At 31.8% G+C, this 24683-nt stretch overlaps 1 protein-coding gene across 5 annotated transcripts; it reads left to right on the top strand.

Annotated features, from left to right (window-relative positions):
- The first annotated feature begins 1843 nt into the window (after positions 1 to 1843).
- Positions 1844 to 24525, top strand: LOC141720522 (1,4-alpha-glucan-branching enzyme 2-2, chloroplastic/amyloplastic-like). 5 transcript variants are annotated; one of them, XM_074522970.1, is made up of 23 exons: positions 1846 to 2027; positions 2226 to 2394; positions 2894 to 3051; positions 5089 to 5381; positions 7099 to 7197; positions 7556 to 7598; positions 8405 to 8464; positions 8924 to 9004; positions 10073 to 10189; positions 10288 to 10371; positions 11315 to 11436; positions 11621 to 11740; positions 12378 to 12507; positions 12607 to 12717; positions 13122 to 13250; positions 18031 to 18134; positions 19753 to 19897; positions 20134 to 20281; positions 20755 to 20855; positions 21558 to 21635; positions 22970 to 23125; positions 23821 to 23895; positions 23981 to 24525. In XM_074522970.1, exons 2-23 carry the CDS (start codon positions 2277 to 2279, stop codon positions 24083 to 24085), a joined length of 2577 nt encoding a protein of 858 aa, XP_074379071.1. In that variant the 5' UTR covers positions 1846 to 2027; positions 2226 to 2276; the 3' UTR covers positions 24086 to 24525. The 5 variants fall into 5 exon arrangements, with proteins under 5 accessions (XP_074379072.1, XP_074379073.1, XP_074379071.1 ...); XM_074522969.1 differs by having other exon boundaries at positions 2223 to 2394; XM_074522968.1 differs by having other exon boundaries at positions 1846 to 2394.
- Positions 24526 to 24683: the final 158 nt, after the last annotated feature.

The following is a 24683-nucleotide window of genomic DNA, read 5'->3' as shown; positions in this document are numbered from 1 at the left end:
GCCTAAAGTTTTCAGTGTGTGATGAATTATTGATTTCCTAGTATTGTTGTGCTTAATCTTCTTGGATGCGTAGCTAACATCTAAGTTGTATTGTTAATCTCTATTGAATGCGAAAGTAGATATAGGGGTTTAGAACTTGCCATGCTCGCATAGGTTTATGAATGTTTTAACATGCATAATTCGTAGTGTAATTTTAACCATCTTACGCTGTCCTATGTAATCTGAATGGATAACTTGCTCTTAAACCGTTATGTTTTCAAATCTTATAGACATATAGGGTCTAAACATAATTGGTTTGTGCCTAACTTCTATCTGAATTGTGGATGCTGAGTAATATGGTACACATATTGAAAGATAGTGTGTACTAAATTAGTGTTGTTTGATTTGTTATCATAACCATCACATACTATAATTAATGGCATAAACTCTGAACGAAGTATTTAATGAAGTTAGAATCTCATGTTTTATTTCATATAAGTAACTTGATTTTTAACCTCGTAGTTAATTCATTCTAGCATAATTACTTAAGATAATCAAACTCAATTTGATACTTGTCTTAGCAGTGAATAATAATTATACATTGTTGCATAAGTGCATATTCTGAATTAAACCAATCTCTGCAGGAATGAACTAAACTTAATCTTATACTTCTTGTGATCGCGTATGCTTGCATATTTTTGTGCGAACAATTAACCCCAAAAATTTTCCTCATTGGGTTATTTATAGCCCAAGGGTAGGGTTTGAGGGTTGGTACCTTTGAATCATAGTTGTCGGTTATGGGAGTGGAGGGCACTTGGCTAGAATGGATGTCTTACACGTGTCTAGGTGGAAATGTCTGAGAAATATTCCAAGGATTCTCTCACACGTGTTTTGATTATTCTCATGATTGATCAATAATAGATGTTATTGTCACGCGTTTGGACATATGCCTCACGTGTTAGGCTTCCTAAGACTTGGGCCGCGAAAAAAGTCCTGGTCCAGGTTAAGGTTGAGCCGGACCTAATTGGAGCCGGACCTGGATGATGTTGAACTTGTCTGGACCTGAACTAGGCGGCTCAGACCCGTGTCCAAGGATTTTATATCCTATCAGTATCGAAAATGGTAAAATATGTGCCTGTTTGGGAAATCTTAAAATAAATAACCTATGACTTAAAATGCATAAGTAACTTATAAGTGATAAATAGATAAAAACTTATAAGTTATATAAGTGTTTGGATATCTACTTATAAGTCAGTTTTTTTTACTTCAATGAACTAAAACAAATAATTTTCAAATACAATTCTCTTAATTCGTGAAATTTTAAATTTAAATAACATTTACAAACATAAATTTTAACATAAAAATTAATAAAAAAAATGAAAAATCAAACTAAGTTGACAAAAGTACGTCGTTACTAACATTTAACTTATCAGTTTATAAGTTCGAAATTTAACTTATAAATTGAGCGACAAACATTCGTCGATAAGTAATTACGGGATTATAAGTCAATAGGCCGCTTATTTTGTAGCAGCCAAACAGGCCTATGTCTGAATCTCCTTTACATGGGAATGAGACGTTCCGGACCCAAAGCTTAAGAAGATATTAGATATAACAAAAAGAAGAAAAATGAATAAGATGAGAATTACTGAAATTAGCGGTAAAAATAGGGAAAAATAAATAAAGTCTTAAGAATTGGTTTAGAGGGTATAATTTTACAGCGTTATGATTTTTAATATAGCACATGAGAAATGGGAGCCTTTCATTCCTCATCTTTTGAGATCCCAACTTTCCCAAGAAGGGGCCATGTGTACCGAGGCTAGTTTTTTCCCATTAAACAAAAAGGAGTAATTAAAAACAGGACAGCACTTTCCAAACGCATCAAGCGCTGTATTTTACATAAATAAAAACACTCGAGGGATGGACGGACGACTGAAAAGAGCACAGGAACAAGTGCGGAGCCCACATCCCCTATCTCCATGCAACTGATGATCAACTACTAGCAGCACCTCACTCATAATCACATGGCCTCTGTTTCTATCGTTCTGATAGTAATACATTTACATACATTCCAGCAATAATAATATTTATAAAAATAAAAATAATTGAGGGGGAGGAGGTTACTGAATTTGCACACTGTCTATCCTTCACGTTATTCCTGGTGTCTTGAAACTAACACCTATATATCTTAATTTATATTTATATATACTTAGATCTCATTTTTATTGTTGTTATTTTGGTTGAAGAAGCTACTTAATCAAAATTCATAGAAGAGGAAGAAGAGGAGTAGATATATAGCTATGGTTTTTACAATTCGATTGCCAACTGCCGCTTCTTCTGTACCATCACTCTACAACAACTCTAGTTATGCTCATCGCAACTCCCTTTCCTTGCTCATGACAAATTACTCCTTTTCCGGTAAATCTCTCTCTCTCTCTCTCTCTCCCTCTCTCACTCTCCACCTCAACAGTATCATGTAATTATTTATATATATACATATTGTTATATGTTGTAATATGTAGGCTTGGTAGGAAAGCTAAAAGAAAATAGTAGCTGTAAAGTGTTTGATATTGTTCCCCTTGCTTTTTTTAATGTCAATTTATACCATCGTTTATTTGTTTATTCAACCATTTGTTTCTACTTCAATATTTTTTCCCTCTATAGGTCTCTAGTCACCTTTGCAAGATCAATTTATATGCATACATATATATTCATATTCTTATAGATTTTCTTTTTTATACAGTGATTTTGATTTCATATTGGTATCAATTTATGGTCAATTGGTTGTCTTAAGTTGAGACTTGATTTTGGATATTTTATAGAATCAGCATTACTGTATTAGAATCTTTCGTCAGATGCCAAAAGGATTAAAATTCGTGTGTTGTCAAGCTGTAGCTAATTTATGGTTTGTTTTCAGGAAAGACTTTTGCAGGCAAGTATTCTCAAGAATCTAAATCTTCATCTTTTGTGGTTGGTGCATCTGAAAAAGTTCTTGTTCCCGGCAGTCAAAGTGATGGTTCTTCATCCTTTAAGGGCAAATTTGAAGCTTCTGACTTGGCTGTCGAAGATCCCCTAGTATGTGAATATTGGCCTAATCTATGAAATCACACGGACACACACATACTCACTTATTGATATTGCATGAAGTCAAGTCTGCGTTGTTTAGTTTGAACTGTGAAGACAAGACCATCGCCATGCATTCCCTTAATATCCAGTACTTGATCTGAATTTTGCATTTTTAATCAATAACGCAGAATCTGAAGTGTACAAGGATAAAGAAATAATTTTAAGGTTTTAACTGGTGCTTACTCCATTCACTTAGACCTTAGCATTAATGATCTTTCGTTATGCTATGTTAATCATTTAAAAGTACAAACATATTATAAGTATGTAAGTATCAATCAGTTTAAACAAAAGTTACAAAACACAGGGATTCGTGTATCAATTCAATAACAATTTGACTGCTCATATACTCATGATATCAATGGTATGAAAGATACTTGTACACAAAGCTAGATTTTCTTATCAAATTGAATTAGTTTACTTTCAGAATTCCACATGTTATTGTATGTTTCATTCCTTTATCCTTTATTTACGCTCTAACACCAAATCATTACAAGTTACAGCTAGTGCTATACTTACTATTTGACAACTCTGCAACACTAAATTTAGAGCAAGCTATGTTTTGTATATCATGGCTAAGAATGTAGCTTTAGTTCACAATGAGCTTGTGATGTAGGACAAGGTACTAAAAACAAGGAAAAAGATTAAAGGAATGGATTTTAGTGGATTTTCTGCTGAAAAACCACTAGACCTCGTAGAAGAAACACTACCCCTATGATTTTTTAATCGCAGAATAGAGAGTTTGTATTGATCGCAAAATTGCATATTTGCATCACATAACAAGAGAAACAGTTCTCAGTTTAGATAATTATTCCAAGTCTTCCAGTAATAAATTAATACATCTCCTTATCTATATAGCCGAGTGGAGCCGTAATACCTGACTAACAGATAAATATTAATAAAAAGAAACTAGTAACTTACAAATCCTGTTTATTATTATAGTACTATGATATGGAATATTCCTAATAATATATTTATCAAGTATAATTAAATTTTATTATCATCTCTATTTCATCTCTATTCCTAATAATAAAACTAAATTAATATGAATTAATATTTCCATTATGTGCTCCGCATGAACTTTGATTATCATCTTTGTTATCCTTTGTCTGGGTAGCACTTTCCTTTAACTCCTCCTTATATACATGATAGATGCTACCATTTCTCTTATAAGTTATAACATATAAACCTGTTCTTTAATCGTTCTGTCTTGAAAGCTTTGGTTGAAGGTTCAAATTAAATTTGAAATTCTTTTCAAGTGTCTATGATGGAATTTGTTAGTGTAATTACTTCTTTTAAATTCTTTTAAACATCAAATTAGTATGAGACCTTTGGAATTTATATCAATTTCGTATTTTTTGGGATACACCTACTTTTGTAAAAAAAAGATATTTCATTGTAGTCTTGTTCAGCAAAGTCACTGTTTATGGATGAGATTGTTCACTAAGAAAACATGCATGCTGAAAACATTTTTGCGCTGCTGCCAAATTTACGGTCACGCGAAAACTGTCTTTTTGGAGGCACCTGATGTGCGGTTGAAGAAAACTGTGTGGTCATTGGTAATTTTATCCTATGGCACACGCAATAGACACGAAGTTGAAATAGACTGTGTAGTCTTTTTCTCTCTACGATCTGTGCAGCATGTGCGTTTTTAGTGTCTCGGGATGGAGAGGCAATTCTTAAGGTTCCTTGTTCTCGACACATTTAACGACATTAAGTTTGACGACACCTTATTAAACTAAAGTGCTTTAGGAAGTCAAATCCGGACCATATTTAGGTCGGTACCTGTCTTTTAGATAGTATCAAATATTTCATTTAAAAAACTATAAGCATGTAGTAATTAGCAAAAAAAACTATAAGCATGCAGTACTTATTTCAAGCTATCTTACTTCATAGCCTATTCTGCATGCTACATGCAATCAATTCATCATTTGCTAATGCAGGGTATGAAACTTCATGATTAATCAGCTCTTTTTGCCATCTTTTAAGGTATCACATAACGATAATCAACCAGAGTCGGAGCATGTCGATACAATCTTGACTGACGACGAAGATAGAGAACCTGCAACAGAGTATAGTGAAATTGATGAAACTATTTCTTCACTCGTTTTAGGTGAAGATGGTACTACTTTAGGTTCAAAAGCTGTTCTTTCCCTAAATGGGACAATAAGTAGAGAAAGTGAAATGATTAGGGAAATTTCTATTCGTCCACCGGGAACTGGCCAGAAAATATATGAAATCGACCCACTTTTGAAGAGCCATAAAGAACATCTTGATTATCGGTGAGTTGTTTCTGTAAAGGCTTCTATTGCCTCTTATGGTTTTTTTAGTCTTATAGCTGCGAAGTTAGACATAGGATGTTGCATACTGATTTAATTTTTGGCGGATCGCCTACAGTCACTGGTGTTTTGGCTGTAGGTTATAAACATGCTTTGCTAGTTATATGAGCAGAAATTTTACCTTCAAATTCTGTTGGAACTGTTACTATAAAAACTATTGGTGTCCTTGAACAGAGCATATACCTTCTGTATGGCAAACTGTTCACTTTGTCTAGTATGACATATTGCACAGTATTCTATTGTATGACTGTAATATGTGCATCATGAATCTTACTGTAATAATTATATATATAGAGAAAATAAGAAAAAGAAGGCAAAACACTTTATTCTAAATCAGCGTACAGAGAACTAAGTACATGGGCAATGTGATATTTTACTTTGTGATGTTATACGAGTCTTTAGTCTTGTATATGATATCTGTAGAAAAGAGGATTGATTGTGCACTGTGGAGTAAATTTGATAGATATTGCAAACCGGAGAATAAAATTTAAATCCTTAGCTATGTATAAATGCCTTTTGTAAGTACAGAATCTAGTATCATATTGTTATGAATAGATAAAAACTTGTATGAAGCATTTTGGTTTGTTATACCTCTTTGGGTGAAGGGGCTAGAATATGTAGTCAAAGTCTTATGGTGTTCATCCTTAACTTGATACCAATGAACATGTACATGTACATGTGTATCAGACAATACATGTCGTAGGAGTCAATTTTGTATGGTATGGCTGTAAGATACTGAAATTTTTAATCATAACTCATTGGGAATAGTTTTTTCTAGAAGCACCTAATAAGTATACTAGCAGCAAATATAAAACACGAATTGAATGTACTTCTTTGTAAACATGAATCTAGATGGAGTGGGACATGTAAGTCCCGATGACACCGTAAGGTTGCTTGAATTACTTGTAAATTCAAATTTCCAAGATTCAGGCCAGTTCTTGGATAATCGACTTTATTTTCTTCACTTGCAGCCTGTTTAGGAGTATGTAAGGGAAGTAAAAGAAAAGAAGCGTATACTTTTCTAGAATTAGAAGAGAAAATATTGAAAACAAATTTATGTTTCCTGAGTTTTCTTCTAGGAAAAAGGATACAAGTATAATTTATGTATTTAGCTTTTAGACTTTTTTGATATTTCCTCTTTACATCATCCTACTTCTGGGAAGATCTTCTATCTATTTTTTTTATTATCTCCTAATCTAAATTCGGTAACACCATTAGCATTTAGCCTATACTAAATTATCTTCATGAAAATCTAATGTTAAGGATTGCTTTCTGCAACCACTTAGTTTTACACTTGGTATTGGCATGCTTATGTTCACAACATTGATTGTTATACATTTGTAAGTTTATCTTAATGACCTGTAAGACTCGGCTGGTACTTATATATTCTCCTATTATGAAATTTCTATGACTTAAATGTGAAGACCATATTTAGTTTGATATATGCCACAGTAAGTGCTCTTTTGGATGCATGACTGATGGTAGTAAATTATAGGCTGGTTACAAATTTACAATTCTTGCATGCGATGACATGGGTATTGCTCCATGTCATCAAAGGTTTAGGTATTTGTTCTTGTGGACCTTTATGCACCCTCGTCCTGCTTAATTCTAATTTGTAACATCTGATCTAACATAGTTCATTCTTTTACCTCTAATACAGATATGGACACTACAAGAAAATGCGCGAGGAAATTGACAAGTATGAAGGTGGTTTAGAACAGTTTTCACGTGGCTATGAGAAGTTTGGCTTTGTCCGTAGGTAAACCACTTTGTACTTGCACAAATAAAAATAATACTTTTGTAAATGGGTTCTATGTATGTCTCATTTTCATCCAAAGAAAACATCATATTTCAAAATTGGAGACAACTATAGGGTATAGAGGTTACTGATATGTTACCACTTATCAGTTCGGTAATACTGTTGTGCAAAACAAGTGAAATTGTCAAGATGTTTACATAATAAATTATTTTGTTCACAATTAAAGAAATTTGGTTCTAAAAGTTTTTTGAATTTTACAGCCCTCTAAACAGGACAGGACTTAGTTCCACAGAAATTGATGCTAATTACTTAGAATTATGTCATAGTTGCTAATTTTTCTTTTCACATGTTTTTCTAGTGACACAGGTATCACCTACAGGGAGTGGGCTCCCGGAGCCAAGGTGTGTCACAATTATTATCTTGTCATATCTTTTCTTGTAGTTTTAAAGCATTGCTGCATGGTTTTTTTTCCAAACTTGGCTTTAATTAGATCTAGATTTAAATGTCGATCCAACAAGTCCTGAGAACTATTGGGTCAATTTCCGAGTGGTGTATCTGGGCACTGTAGCCTACATCTATGGAATGTGTTTTATATTTGCACAGATGTTGATTTCATTCTTTGTGTCAACGATCCAAGCTCTGTTTTGTGAAAACACCTATCAGATTCCTAGGTCTGTCGAGTGATGTTCACTTTTTATTGATAAATAGAACTGAGTGAAGTTCACTTGTGATATGTATTATTACTCAATTGACCATCTTTCGAACATCTTCACTGTTACCTCTTTGGTTGTTTAAGCTAATATTTTAGCTTTACATATATCTTTATTTGTTTTCATGTTCCTAGTTTCTTGTCTATATATATCCTGACTCGATTATCTCACCTTGGAAATTATTGCACTCTCTTACGTTTTATTCTTTTTAGAAGTAATATCATATGCTAATGCTTGCCTATTCAAGCAATGTTTGCTGTGCATGTGAAAATTTTATGATAGATGAGTAAAATATTTGTTTATTATGTGTCTCTATTATTTTGTTACAACTATATACAAGTGATTAATTTTGAGGCCCAATCTGTGAATGTAAACTATTTCTTAATATATGTTGTATTCGTGTTGCTTACTTCCTTATTCTAATGGCTGCCATTTTTTTGCATATATCTTGTTTTAGAAATTTACAGTCACATAACCTTTTCATAATGCATATGTAGTCAGCAGCATTGATTGGTGATTTCAACAACTGGAATCCTAACGCCGATGTAATGACCCGGGTATGTCATATCTCTTATTTGCATGATATATTCTAAATGTATTCTGCAACATTTTATGTTAAAACTTGAAAGACGTTAATGATAAGATCGTTTTCAGAAGTGGAAACACAATGTGGCCTTCTGCTACTAGCACACAGTTATGTATAATCTTCACTTTTTTATGCACTCTCTTTTGAATATGCACCTGACTGTAACACATTATTATGGTTATTGCTTTCTTTGCTGCATTTAATTTGATTGTACTTCTGTTGACATTGCACAAGGTAATTGTAAAGTCAGGATGATCTGTTTCTAGAAGCACTTTAGCAAATTGAGTACATTACAGCATCATATTCGTTCAATGTGTTATTTGGTAGCAAACAGCTAGTGGTATAGTTAAATTGTTATTTTTCATGGATGGTGCTTTACTGCTTGAACAATTACATAATGCAACATAGAATTTCTTTTGTGGACGAACAGAATGAATTTGGTGTCTGGGAGATCTTTTTGCCAAACAATGTAGATGGCTCGCCACCAATTCCCCATGGCTCAAGAGTGAAGGTAATTCATTGTATTAATGTTTTATTTTCAACTTCAAAAATAAAGCTGGCAGTCTCCTATATACAACTCTATCTAACTTTCTGGCAAAATTATACATACTCAATGTGAGGAATATGCGACAGAAATTTCAGATCCACATCACACAATATTCTATTTAAGTATGATATATGTGTGGAATGTACATTGTACAATCTCAATTTTAGCTTTTTTTGGGGTCAGTTTCCAAAACTTCATATATTTCCATTTGCTTTGTAGACGTGGAAAGGGGGTCCCTTCTAAAGTCTTTGTCTGGTCACTGGTTTCACAAATATTTACAATATGTTCTTTCTGGGATATACAGTAATAAGGCATTATTCCTCTATATCTTTAAATTTGAAATCATGGTGACTCAGCATTCCGTTTCTTGTTGCATGGCTCTGTGAACTGTTATCTCTGGGGTGTCATTTGGGTTACATGGGTTTACCCTGCTTCAGCTGAATTAGGTTGCTAAGCCAGTTAAAGGATTTAAAAGGGCACTGCAGTTTTTCTTCTTTGTAGTAGGTAATGATGAAAGAAATGACATACTTCCTTTAAGGGGAGAAACCTTAATGTTTAGAAGGTATAACGGGTGTGCTTTTAAAGAAAAATCCTGAGAGGATTGATGACCTACTTCAATGCCTCTTCCATTTCTGTATCCTGTTTTACTGTATTTGCACTTTCTTTACTCTATGTGCTTCACAAGTTGACAGTTCTATTATTAAGGTATCTAATATTAAAGATTTAAAGTGAGACATTATCAATGTGGGAAACTAAAACTGAAGAAGTTTATCTAAGTTTATAATCTACAATTTCAAATTAGTAATATGTTTCTGTTTGGCCAAAGCAAATAATGAGTTGCATTCTAAAATTGAGAGTATGTAGCAGCTGGCTAATAAACTATGTAGCAGCTGGCTAATAAAATATGCTTAAAAGTATTTTTACCATTTTGTTCTGTAAATATCAAAACATATTTATTTATCAATGTCCTGCTGCATAACCTGCAAGGTTTTAATCTCTTTAAAACTTACAATCCTAATCATGGAATGGTAGATTCGCATGGATACTCCATCTGGCATTAAAGACTCAATACCTGCGTGGATTAAGTTCTCAGTACAGGCTCCTGGTGAAATTCCATATAATGGAATATACTATGATCCCCCTGAAGAGGTATGGAATGCACTTCGCTACCTTTAAAGATTTGATTTGATATCTGTACCATGTTTTCACATGTTATGATAAAATGCTTTTGTATATGACCTTCACAGGACAAGCATGTATTTCGACATCCTCGTCCAATGAAACCAATGTCACTTAGGATTTATGAAGCACATGTCGGAATGAGTAGCACTGTAAGAAGCTTTTTTCCTCTCTAGTGTAAATAATTTTGAATACAGTGAATATACCTTTTCTAGTTTCTATTATGTTCTGTAATCTTTTTTTGCAATGCATTACGAGTCATTTTCTGTCATTTTTTCTGTATTGCCTTTTCCTTGTGTAGTAAACTTCTTCTGCTGTAGTGTCTGTTCTGCAAAATAATGGTTAGTGTTTGGGCAGTGTAACCAGTTAAATTACACTAATTGGAACAACATACTAGGACAATAATTTATAATATATTGAAAATTTAAATTTGCAGAGGTTAAAATTAATATCGGTACTTGTCAATATAAAATAAATCTGCCTCTCTTTCTTCTTTTGAACCGTTTTATTTTACCGAGTACAAACCATATTTACTCTTAATTGGGGGAGATCTACCATTAAATTGATCTTCTGCGGAAATGTATTCGAACAGGCATGAAAATACAGGAAAGGGCTCGTTTTCTAATGCCACTTGGTAATAAATATATAAAAGTAAAATAATAATAAAAAAGGTTGTTATAAAATGAAATATTGATAAGATTGCGTAAATTATGTTCATCTTAAAAAACCTATAAGTAAAATTTTCATAATTTAATAAAGTTGGATAATAGATGATAAGATTTGTTTAGTAAGCTATCGATGTGAGATATATGTGAAATCTGAGAAAAAGATGAGATAGCGGCTGATTAAAGAAAAAAATTGTTAACATAGTAGACATGGTTTAGTGTTGAAATTTTGTGCCGAGTTATTAAGAATAATTATTGCCTGGGAGCGTGATTGTTTATGGCTTCCAATTTTTCTCAATGTCGTCCTTCTGAAATGTGCATGTAATTTACGGATTTTTTTTATTAGCGACTTCATCGCAATAGTTACAATAACCTGTGTTGTTTCTAAACTTAACTAGCTATAACAGTGTTGGCTGACTTTATGATGCAGGAGCCAACCATAAACACATATGCAAATTTCAGAGATGATGTGCTCCCTCGAATTAAAAAACTTGGTTATAATGCAGTCCAGATAATGGCTATTCAAGAGCATTCATATTATGCTAGTTTTGGGTATGTCACCTGTTGCCCGTATCATTTTACAACGCGCGTTACATAATTATATTTAGAATTGTTGGCTTGCTTGTTACAATACCTAACTATCTTATAAATAGATTATACTCGCATATAGCTTGGTGGATTAAAGCAAGCATGTCTGACTTAGAGAACCTCAAATTGTATAACTTTTGTGCATCAGGTACCATGTGACAAACTTTTTTGCTCCAAGTAGTCGTTGTGGCACCCCTGATGAGCTAAAGTCAATGATAGATAAAGCTCATGAGCTAGGTCTGGTTGTTCTTATGGATATTGTGCACAGGTAAATGTTAATATAATTGCCGTCAGGATTTTTTTCTGAAATAATTTTACAGTATTGGACAGTAAATTTGATTTTTGCAGTATTATATGATTACTTGTCTTTAAAAACATTTTTGTCACATTAAAAAAAATATTCAATAGAGGTGTGTATTTTTAATTTACGAACTCGGGGAGACACCAAACTCTCACTTTGTGAATGAAGACAGCCTTTCATTCGGATCGAAGATTTTTTTTCAATAATGACCCAACAATGACATGGGCTACATAGCAGTTAATATAAAAGCAGAATCCCTTACTATACTCATTGCTCACCTCCTCTTGTTTGAAGAAGCTGTGACAGATATTAACTATAATGTGAAGGTAAAAACTTGTTTGACATCCCAACACCAAGCTTTAAGGTGAATCAAGGAGGCTCCAGTACTCGCTTCTTTATATGTATAGCTGCTTTGTTGTTTGTGCATGAATCATATTTTTTTTATAATTTTTTTGTGATGTAAATTCAATAATATTGGGGGCAAGTAACTTCTTCCGCGGAGTCTCTGCTAATTGTGAATTCTAGTCATGTCTAATAGTCTTATTCCGCCTTCACTACATTACGCATTTCTTTGCTGTATAAAATTTCTGACTTTTGTTTTCAGTCATTCATCAAATAACACTCTAGATGGGCTTAACATGTTTGATGGAACGGATAGTCATTACTTTCATTCTGGATCACGAGGTTATCACTGGATGTGGGACTCTCGCCTTTTTAACTATGGCCATTGGGAAGTATGTGATAATATGCCCAATATGGAGCACTTTATACTGTTTAATAGTATCAATAAAAAATCTGTACAGGATCGTATTGATTTAAAACTGGTGTGTTAGGTACTAAGGTATCTACTTTCAAATGCAAGATGGTGGTTGGATGAGTACAAGTTCGACGGGTTCAGATTTGATGGTGTGACTTCTATGATGTATACCCACCATGGTTTGCAGGTAAATAAGAGGACATTTGAAACACTATTAACATATGTCCGTGCTGGATATTTTTTTCCCGTCCACAGTGGAGGCAAGAGCTCACTTATCACTGAAGGAATTACATGACCAAATTTTTTAAAGAAAAAAAGCAATTTATAATGTTAATTTCCTCAGAGAACCTCATATTCAGTTTCTATATGTAGGTCATTCGAGTTTTTTTCTAAATCTCTAGACTCAGTCGATATGAATAGGCTGTCAAAATATTTTTTTATAAATCTTCAAAACTTTAAATGAATCATCTTTTAAGGTATGGAAATAGATACCTACAAAATATGTACTGTACAACTTATGTAGCTTTTGTTTTAGTATCACATCCATTAGCGATTATAAGCCTTACATGTTCACATTTTTCTTATTCCAAGGTGGCTTTTACTGGAAACTACAATGAGTACTTTGGGTTTACAACTGATGTTGATGCTGTGGTTTATTTGATGCTGGTTAATGATGTTATACATGGGCTCTTTCCCCAAGCTATTTCCATTGGTGAAGATGTAAGTTTAACTCTCGCGATAAGTTCATGTTTTGGGTTTTAACTTTTAAGAGTGTTCTCATATATGTAAATGTGGGTATGCTATTACTTATTGTTTGTACAATATATATATATATATATATATATATATTAGCCTAAAATCCGTGTTATGCACAAATTATTTTTAATATTATATAATTTTTGAATTTAATTTGAAGTGATAATTTTAAATTCTGAAATTCATTTATTAGAATTTTTGATAATATGATTTGATAATTATTTTAAATATGTACGTGTATAATTTAGTGAAATTTTAGTTTTTGAATAAATATCACGGATTAAAAGATTTAATTTTGTTCAAATTCATAGGTGTATTTATAAAAGATAACTATGTTTTAATTAAAAGATAAATATTAGCTCACATTAGTAGTAAACGAATTATCTTTACTTTGGTATACCGAACAAATCTAACTAATTATATTCAAATTTATTTTGATTTAATTTGTTTAAACCCCGATCAATGATAAAAAGTTTATATATCAATTATAAAAAAATTATGTTAACCCGAACAAAAGTACATATTATTTTATTTTAGCTGGTATAGTTATTTTCTTATTTTAATTTTGATTTGTCATTAATCAATTGTATTATTTTTTTAGCCCAGATGAATAGCATATTATACTAACTAATCAATCATATCTATTTTAATTTCTATTAAAATAGTTTTATATATTATAGAAATTGAAAAAACCCGTAATTATATTAACCTGATAATTTTACACACAGATCTATAATCAAATTTTAATATTTCAGCTATTAGAGTCGGATCTCAATTATCACACAATCACTATACCTAACAACAAATTAGGTGAACTTTAATTTTATTTTAACACGAATTAATAATATAAGAATTACCTTTAGTTCAAATTTAATACTTTAGTTTGAATTTAATTTTAGTTTTAGCGTAGATCAATAATATACATTATTTTGTTTTAGCTTTAGACCCGTTATATCAACCATCTAATTACATCTAGTTTGTTTTTAATTTTATTTTAGCTCTGGTTAAATATTATTTTGTTTTAAGCCGAATAGATAACATATTTTATTATGATGTTATTATATCGACCAATGCATTATGTTGTAACCCAGTTTAATAAAATACTTTTTAGCTAGATCGGTAATATTTATTATATTTTTTACCCTGAGATAACAAATCTTTGTTTTAGTTTCAGACCCGTTATGTCAATCAAATCCAGCTAATTATATTTAGTTTTTTTGCTTAATTTCATTTTAGCCTGAAATGAATATTATTATATTTTAGACCGAATTGATAATATGTATAATTTTATTTTTGTCCGATGACATTATATCTTCCAGACTACCAACCAAAATATATTATTTTGTTTATCCTAGTTCAATGGTATAATTTTTAAGTCGGATCAGTAGTATTTATTATTTTCTCTTAACCCGAGTCACATTGTATCAACTAAATTGAACTAATTGTATTTAGTTTGCTTAAACTGATTTTAGTCTGAAATACCAATTAAAATAATATAGAATTAAATATGAATTAAAATTTAAAATTGGTAAAAGAAGTTGACTTTAATATCAATTAATAATGATATAGAGTTGGATGTGAATATAATTTAAATTGGTAGAGGAAGTTGACTCAAATATCAATTAGAATTTGAATTGACCGATCGACCAACTGACCAATTAGAATTAGAATAATTAATTAATGGTAATTAAATAATTTCAGCAAGTACCGACGAATACGAATTATAATTAATTTAATATTAATTTGATTTATCCCATATAAGCGATTTACATTATTTTATATTGTCCTGAGGCCCGTTTCAGACCCGTTATGTCAATCAAATCCAGCTAATTATATTTAGTTTTTTGCTTAATTTCATTTTAGCCTGAAATGAATATTATTATATTTTAGACCGAATTGATAATATGTATAATTTTATTTTTGTCCGATGACATTATATCTTCCAGACTACCAACCAAACTATATTATTTTGTTTATCCTAGTTCAATGGTATAATTTTTAAGCCGGATCAGTAGTATTTATTATTTTTCTCTTAACCCGAGTAACATTGTATCAACTAAATTCAACTAATTGTATTTAGTTTGCTTAAACTGATTTTAGTCTGAAATACTAATTAAAATAATATAGAATTAAATATGAATTAAAATTTAAAATTGGTAAAAGAAGTTGACTTTAATATCAATTAATAATGATATAGAGTTGGATGTGAATATAATTTAAATTGGTAGAGGAAGTTGACTCAAATATCAATTAGAATTTGAATTGACCGATCGACCAACTAACCAATTAGAATTAGAATAATTAATTAATGGTAATTAAATAATTTCAGCAAGTACCGACGAATACGAATTATGATTAATTTAATATTAATTTGATTTATCCCATATAAGCGATTTACATTATTTTATATTGTCCTGAGACCCATTTCTACGACCAAATTCAACTAATTATTTTTAGTTTAATTTTGACTTTTTATGTCCGCATCAATAAGTTAATTTTGTTTTAGCTCAGATAATTAATATATATGATTTTGTTTTAGTTGGTTGAATTATATTTTGATTATAATTTTGTGTTAGTTTGGATCAATTGTATAATATTATTTTTTTCACTCAGATAACTAATATATATTATTTTTTATCCTAGTTTAATGATATAATTTTTTAGTCTTATAAGTAGTATTCGGACACGTGGATTCTTCCACCATACTAATATGAACTTTATCTTCAAAAATTGTACTCAAAATCTATTTTAGTAAACTACATTCACAAGTATTCATGTCTATTAGTTACTACAAAAATATTGATTATCATATTCATTCAATTCTATGTAAAATAAAAGATTTTACTTGTAATTCTATGTTTTAGATTAATATATTATGCATTTGATTCATTTTTCATGCAATTTTCGGATTTGTTAATAGGTTTTATTATGATTAACATGAAATATATATGATTTTTTTATTTATTTTTCCCTTGTCTCCCCGCACCCGTATTCCCATATTATTATATTTGTCGAATTCCTGTATACACGCACTATGCACTCGCACTCCCGCACCCGTGTCCTTGCTTCCTAGGTTGATTGAATATTTATTTTTTGGGCTAAATGGCCTATTTTTTGACGACTAAGCTCGGAAATAGGTGAATAATTCACTCCAAAAAATCGAGCTGAACCATTTAAATATCTTAACCATGCAGAATTTTAGATTTAATCATTCAGATTTTACAAAGGCCCCTTAATAAATGGAATGTTCGTCATGTCAGTCTAATTTTACATCAGCAAGTCTAATTTTACATCAGCAGTAACCATTATACTTTATAACTGCAAATGTTAATTAATATAGAGAAATGATAAATAAACTCTAAACTAAACTGCATCACAGTGTTGTACGTTGGACTTTAATTAGTGAAGAATTAAGCCTTCTAAAATATTAAACATTAATATTGTTTATAAATTAATGAAAATACATATAGTACCAACTACCAACCTTGTCTTCGAAGCCTCGACATGCCATAAAGGAACGAGAAACGCTTGATCAAGAGGTCATTGTTATGTACGGTTAAACCTCGATTAAGAAATATCCGATAAGTAATAACCTCGATTAAGTAATAAATTTGTTAAGTCCAAGTCAATGTTGTAAAGTAATAATTTCGCTAAATGTGTTGGATAATAAAAAAAGTTGAAAATAATTAAAGGCTCGACAATAATATGAAGTAATAATTCATCTCATAGATAGTTTATATATTTGATGTTCGATTTTAATTTTTTTTATGAACCTAAAGTCACTTGGATCTTCTTTCCACCAAAACCAAATTTAACCTCGTCCTTGACTTTTTGTAAAATATACATGACCTCCGGTATATTTTGTTCATGTTGCAACAAATAATTCTTCAAGGTGTTGATTACTTAAATTGCTTCCTTTGATGACACATTTCAGACAACTTTACTTTTATCCGATTAGGGATTACTGATCAGTCTCTCCATCATAAGTGTTCATCACTAACTGAATAGTTACAAATAATATTAGAAAAAAAACATCCAAAGCAATAAATATTACTTTATTAATGAAGTAATAAAATATCAATATATTGATGAAATGATAAATTCGTAAAAGTAATATTTTTTTTGTCCCAACAATTTACTTTAAAGAGGTTCAACTATAGTATTATCTTTAAGTTGTGCAATTGAACTATAATATTTATAATTATTCATTAAATAGTTGATGTAAGTAGTATTATCTAAACCGATTACACAGTTTACTGTATAATATTTATGGGAAATAATCACATTAAATTTTATTGTTATACTTTTAAAAAATATTATATTTAAAAAAATAACTGATGATTACCAGTCCTAGTTTTTTTTAAGATTATATCATTAAATGTATAAAAAGTGCACTATAAATACTGTTGTTTATATTTAAAATTAGAAGATAATAAATCATTCTCAGACAGAAAATAAATGTGTAATTTATTGTATTATTAATGAAATTAATTTTTATATATGAAATAAAGATTTTTTAATAATCTATGCAACAGTATAATGTAAATTTTGGTGTAGAAGTTAGACCAAATCCAGTGGAACACTTTTCATTGACAATAAATTGTTGTAACGTATATTGTCTAGTTGGGGTAAATTTTGCACCCAAATGGTGTAAAAGTTGCAGCATTTGGTGTTGAATGTCCTCCTTAGTTGCTCTAAAGATGTTTGTTTTTGTTGAGTATGATATGAGATTTTTTGTTAACAGGTTAGTGGAATGCCAACATTTGGTCTTCCTGTACAAGATGGCGGTGTTGGATTCGACTATCGCTTGCATATGGCAATTGCTGATAAATGGATTGAGCTTTTAAAGTACACAATTTCTCACCTCTCCATCCCCCTCGCGTTGCCACAATTCCATTTTAATTAATGAATTTTTTTCGAAACTTAAATGGACAAACAACAGAAATAATACCCAGCTGATTGTTGCCCTCTTAATTGTTTTATTGAAAGGAAAGTGAGTGGAGATATCAAATATAATATAGCTTCCTAATTTTCGTGATAATAATTGAAGCGTAAGGCTTTAAGCTGATGGCGTGCATAGTAACTTCTTTCTGCTCTTAGTCGTTGCAGGTTTTTTGGGGGGTTAAATGGCGTTTTAGTCACTCAATTGGCTGAAAACTTACAGTTGGGTCATCCAACTTAAAAAACTTTCAGTCACATCATTTTACTCTTAAAAATTTTCATTCAGGTCACTCGCCATAACATTCCGTTAAAAACTTGACGGATTGCTGATTAAGGCTGGTGACTTGGCTTTAATAAATCCACTGTGGCATGTACAGTCAGATGAAGCGGCGTATTGGTCACTCAACTGGCTCAAAACTTGCAATTTGGTCATCAAACTAAAGAAATTTTCATTTAGTTCACTGACCATTACGTCTACTAAAAACTACAAGAAAACCGAACAAAGAGCTCTTTTATGAACCCTCTTTTATCTCTTAAAAAATTTTGAAACATGTAAATAAATGCGACAAATACAAAAACATAACATCAATAGTTTTACACACAATTTTTTTAAAAGAAGTTTGTTTTACAAACATAACATCAATGATTTTACAAACATAACATCAATGGTTTTTACAAACATAAAATAACATCAATGGTTTCTAAAAATTCAGTGTTTATCGTAGCCCACAAGCTGCACAAAACCATTTTTCCAATTGACCTTCTTTGTCGTATCTTAGCTTTTTGCATTTTTAAATTTAAATCCTAACCAGTACTAGTACATCGTCATCTATATTTTCTCTAATTTATCTTCCCTAAATCTGTTTAGAGCTTGTCGAATAGTTATCCTATTTTGCTTTCCAATTTAACTTTAAGAAAGTTATACAAAACAATTATAATATAGTGTCGAGTCATTCCCTAAACTATAATATTTTTACCTACATCTCAATTTTTTTATTTATTAATAAAAAATTTAGCTCTTAATTGATCTTGGTTAAATAAATAAGCACGAATTTTTTAAGAGAGAAAATAGGGGTTGTCGAAGAACTCCTCGTTTGGTTTTCTTTTGAGTTTTTAAAGGACGTAATGTTTAGTGGCCTGAATGAAAATTTCTTCAGTTTGATGACCAAATTGTAAGTTCTGAGCCAGTTGAGTGACCAAAATGTTGTTTTATCTGATTGTACATGCCACTGTGAATTTATTTAATCCTAGTCACTAAGCTTAGTCAGCAATCTGTCAAGTTTTTAACGAAATGTAACGGCGAGTGACCTGAATGAAAATTTTTAAGACTAAAATGATGTGGCTGAAGGTTTTTGAGTTGGATGACCCAACTGCAAGTTTTTGGTCAGTAGAGTGACCAAAATGCCATTTAACCCTTTTTTGGGGCTTATATATTGTGTTGTATCTATATGAATCTTTAAGCAATTCCTTACGTATGTGACTTTGACTTGTTTTCACATTTGGTTTCCTGCTTTGTTTTGTGCAGAAAAAGGGATGAAGACTGGCAAATGGGTGATATTACTCACACTCTTACTAACAGACGGTGGTCAGAGAAATGTGTTTCTTATGCTGAAAGTCACGATCAAGCATTGGTTGGTGACAAAACCATCGCATTCTGGTTGATGGATAAGGTCATAAGAGCTCATATTTATTATTTTCTTTAGTTAATTACTGGTATTAACTAATATATTATTAGTATCCTTCAAGCTATGTAGCTACAATTTTAATACTGAAATTAAGCAGAAACGATACACGACTTTTCAGTATCTTAGGATTAAAGTTATTATAGTTTACTAAATTCTATACATGTGAATTTGTGGATGATGTTGTTAAAGAGCTGTCGCTGATATCTTCCTGTAATTTTCAGGATATGTATGACTTCATGGCTTTAGATAGACCATCAACTCCCCTGATAGACCGTGGAATAGCTTTGCACAAGATGATCAGGCTTATTACTATGGGTTTAGGAGGAGAGGGTTATTTGAATTTCATGGGAAACGAATTTGGACATCCTGGTAAGGATGGGCCATCTGATTTCTTAAATTTAGCAGCTATGCACATGATTCGCTTCTTTTATTGAGTTAAATGCAGTTTGCATCCCTTAACTTCTCAACAAATGAGTTTTGATCTACACACTTTCCAAAAATCTTTTTGCATCCCCTAAATATAAAAAGGCGGGTTATACTGCTACTCATCACCCTTTTTTGTTAAGGTGCATCGTTAACGTTAAATTGTAAAACATGGGGAAAGCGAATTTCAAACTGAAAAGTGTGTTGGGTTAACGCTAAATCATTAATTGAAAAGTGTGTTGGGCTGCAATATGACCCGCTCTTTCAAACTTGGGAATTGCAAAATGATTTATTGAGAGTATTTATTTTAAAACTCATTTGTTGAGAGTTAGGGGATGCAAACTGCTTTTAACTCCCTTTTATATTCGATTTTCACATGGTACATGTGCTTAATAATCTTTGGAATACCAATCTATCAGAATGGATAGATTTTCCGAGGGCTGACCAGCATCTTCCAGATGGAAAATTTCTTCCAGGCAATGGTAATAGTTTCGACAAGTGTAGGAGGAGATTTGACCTGGTAAGGTTTTTGTTAATTCTAAATAGGAAATATATAATAATGTTCTTATGTTGGGAACTTTCACCTATTCTTCTTTCGTTTTTGCCAGTTCTTTTTTTTGTTTTTGTTTGTGTGTGTGTGTGTTATCTAGATTCTGCAAGTCTAATATTTTTATGATCTGTAAATTCCATAACCATATATCTAATCACCAACTTCCATGACATACACACTCCCGATTATTTTGGCATGTGAAGGCTGAATATCAAGCTACTGAAACTCATGATATCTTGATTATTGAAATATGTACTGTGTGCAAAATATGTGTACATCTTTTGATATGTTGATATTTCATGGAATCTTTGCTTCATCCCTAATCAAATAAATTTTAATTTTAACCGAGGAAATGATTTATTATATTTTTGAAATGAAAAGTCAGGGTTTAGGTGCTTGCTGCATGCAGGTTTAATTCTTTATATGCTTTCTTCTTTGTCTGAGATGGTTTAAAACTAAGGTATTCACAGATATGTCTTATTATGTCTAGACTGAAAAATGAACTTTAATGTATACATATCAAGAAAGACTGCAAGGTTTTCCTATAGGTCTTTTACAGGATTATCATCACGCAGTTATGACTTCTGAGTAGCAGTAAATGTTTTGTACATGCGACATCTATTATGCTTGATATAGTTTCTAAATTATTTTTAATTGTTGCATAATGTTCAGGGTGATGCAGATTATCTAAGATATCACGGGTTGCAAGAATTTGATGTGGCAATGCAACATCTTGAAGGAACGCATGGTGTATGTTATCTAAATGTCTTGCACTGGTTCATCTTCTACTCTATATGATTATTTGAGACAAGTGGAAGCCTGGTTTGTTACAATGATAAATATGTTTCTTTAATAGAAAGACTGGCAGGAGCATGGAAAATTGATTAAACCCTTTGTTAGTGGAGGGCTCATCTTAAACAACATGAAACTACATTAATAGGCTGCATTCGTCTAGGTAAGGCTTCATTATCTGGACCTTCCCTGGACCTGTTAATGTGGGAGCCTTTTGCAGTAGGTTAATATGATTTTTTAGGCTTACTTCCAAGTTCCTATGCAGTTTGACTCAGCTCAATTTTATATGGCGTGCATCGGTCATCTTTAACCACCGGATGAGTGAAAAATTTAAAATATATTCCACCAAAACATGGCACATTTGCAGTCTGTTGCCGCGACTTTCAATGGTTTGAAAATGGATCAGCGTAAAACTCCACATGCCTGTACATGAAACAGAAGCTTGATCTTAGGAATAAATGTAGCGGTATAAAATGGAAGTATTGGTATCTCAAATTATAGCTGCTTTCTAATTTTCAACTCTGGCATCTAAGTTTGGTGTCAGGGAAAGTATTTTCTATTTATTGGGTGCATTTTGGTCATGTTAAAAGGACGTGTTTAGATATTTTGCACTTTTTGCCTTTTGCTCAAATTATTCTGCATCCCTAAGTCCTCGGGGTTCATAAAATTTTACACCTGTCCTACATCCTCCCCCTAGTGTCTTTAATAGATTGTACTACTTTCTTGTGTTATGTTACTACATTTATAGCGCCCCAACCCAATGCATACCCGACGTCCGGACCCAACAATCCACGTTGGGTTTGCCCAAAAAAGAGCTGGCAATTTTGGTTTATGTTAATTGTTTACTTGTCCTTATGAAGGCCTCAATTATATTCATTCTAATTGATGTGTGATATTATATACATCCCACCTTGTGTCGACATCGTCGTCAAATACACAGACAAACTAATAAATCCCAAGAAATGCAAATGGCCTTCAGGCGGGATAGACTTTGATGCCATTTAAATCCCAAACCCACAAACTAATGCATATGGGACCTAAAAAACCCCGCAAGTCGTCAGGCCTGTTCATTTAGTTTCAGTGAGACAACCCTTTGTAGAACACCTAATCTAAAACTTGGTTCGAAATAAGCATGCACAGTGTCTGCTACAAATGTTTAAACTTTCTCTCTTTCCTATTGATTTTACTACATTTGTATATAAATATATGTGTTTTCTTCCTATTATTTGACTTATTTTTTACATTTAATTTTATAGTCCTTGTGATAATAATCAGTTCATGTTTTGTTGCAGTTTATGACTTCAGACCACCAATATATATCGCGCAAGGATGAAAGAGACAGGGTTATTGTTTTTGAAAAAGGAAACTTAGTTTTTGTTTTTAATTTTCATTGGACAAACAGCTACTCGGACTACCGCGTGGGCTGTTTAAAGTCGGGAAAATATAAGGTATGGTACCAGACTTCTCCGCACATAAAATATTTTTTTTATAGCACATCTGTCTCTGTCTATCGTTTTTCAAGTAGTGCAACTTGTTTACAAACTATATATGATCAGTGTAAGAGGATATGTTATTCTATTTCCAGAATCTGAAGTTGAAGTAGGAACTTTCTTGAATAATCATTGTGTTTTTAGTCCAAGCATGTACTATATATAATGACGAATTTAACGTGTAATTAAGATTACTATTCCTCTATGGAACCTAAAGTTAAAGAGAAGTGTTCTTTTTAGTGGCAGAAAGCTTTTTCTACATGTAACTAGTAGTTCAAAACTTTTAACAAAAATTTCCTTGGATTTTTTGGTCAGAAGTATAATTTGAAATTAAATCATGGCAGTCTTTCATCTTCAGACAGATCCTCAACAGAAGGTGTAAAGCACAGGGTGTTGATCACCAACTAAATTAAACATTCCATATAACTTAAAAAATAGATCTTATGGAACAGAGTTCATTATTATTATTATTTGCAAGTGTAATTGTAGTTAATGATATGTATAAATAGAAATTTATTTTTTCTCTCTTTACCTGATTTCACAGGTCTCATGTCCCTTCTACTTTTCTTCAGAACAAAAGGACTGATCTTTATCCCATATAAATTAAACATGATTTTGCTATCCACATTAACCTTGTGCTTTTCTCATTTCAGATTGTGCTGGATTCAGATGACAAGCTGTTTGGAGGTTTTAGCCGAATTGATCACAGCGCAGATTTTTTCTCTTTTGTAAGAATATGGACTCAGGATTCAGAGCCACTACATAATTATATACTGTTTTGGAAGTCTTTTAACATAACCTGGTTATCTGCAGGAAGGAGTCTATGATAATAGACCGCGTTCATTTATGGTATATGCACCATCTAGAACAGCAGTGGTGTATCATCTAGTAGAGGATGGAGTGAAGCCAATTAAGTGAAGAAGTATATATCATGTGAACTCTTCCCTGAGTAAAACATTGTATTCACCTCTCTTGGATTCTTCAAGATATAAGTGGACCATATCTGAGGCCATCTTCCATGGTTGATAAAAGAATATGAAGAGCTAAGATGGAAAAGTTGTATATAAAACCTGTCAGCACCTAGTAGTAAGTTACCAATGATTTTGGTACTAATATTTTGTAGGCCACTAAGAGGTTGGGGAAATGAAGTAGTAATAATAAAATTCTATTATGTTGTCAGGTATATTTTATGATAATCTGTACAGTATGAGTCCAGTGCTGTAGGGTGTTTTGATTTTTCTTAGTGCAGCTTAATAAGTGCACCAAGTTGACTGCTGTATCTATAATCTAGCTGCAGGTTTTTATGGACTCATCGTTAACATTATTCCAACCAATTGCTAATGTCTCTGTTTTGAGCACGGCAAAACCTCCTTTATTCCTTTTTTTTTTTGGTTCCATGTAATATGTGGTAGATACTTGACAAATTGTTTCTTAAACTTCTTGATATGGTGCACATAGGGTCTTGGCTCGTTTCGTCACATTCTTACACAAGTTTGCTCAGGATAATACAATTTAA

Source organism: Apium graveolens, chromosome 4 (assembly GCF_009905375.1).
Source record: "Apium graveolens cultivar Ventura chromosome 4, ASM990537v1, whole genome shotgun sequence".
NCBI lineage: Eukaryota > Viridiplantae > Streptophyta > Magnoliopsida > Apiales > Apiaceae > Apium > Apium graveolens.
Note: the sequence above shows the minus strand (reverse complement) of the source record. Positions and strands in the feature narration are given on the sequence as shown.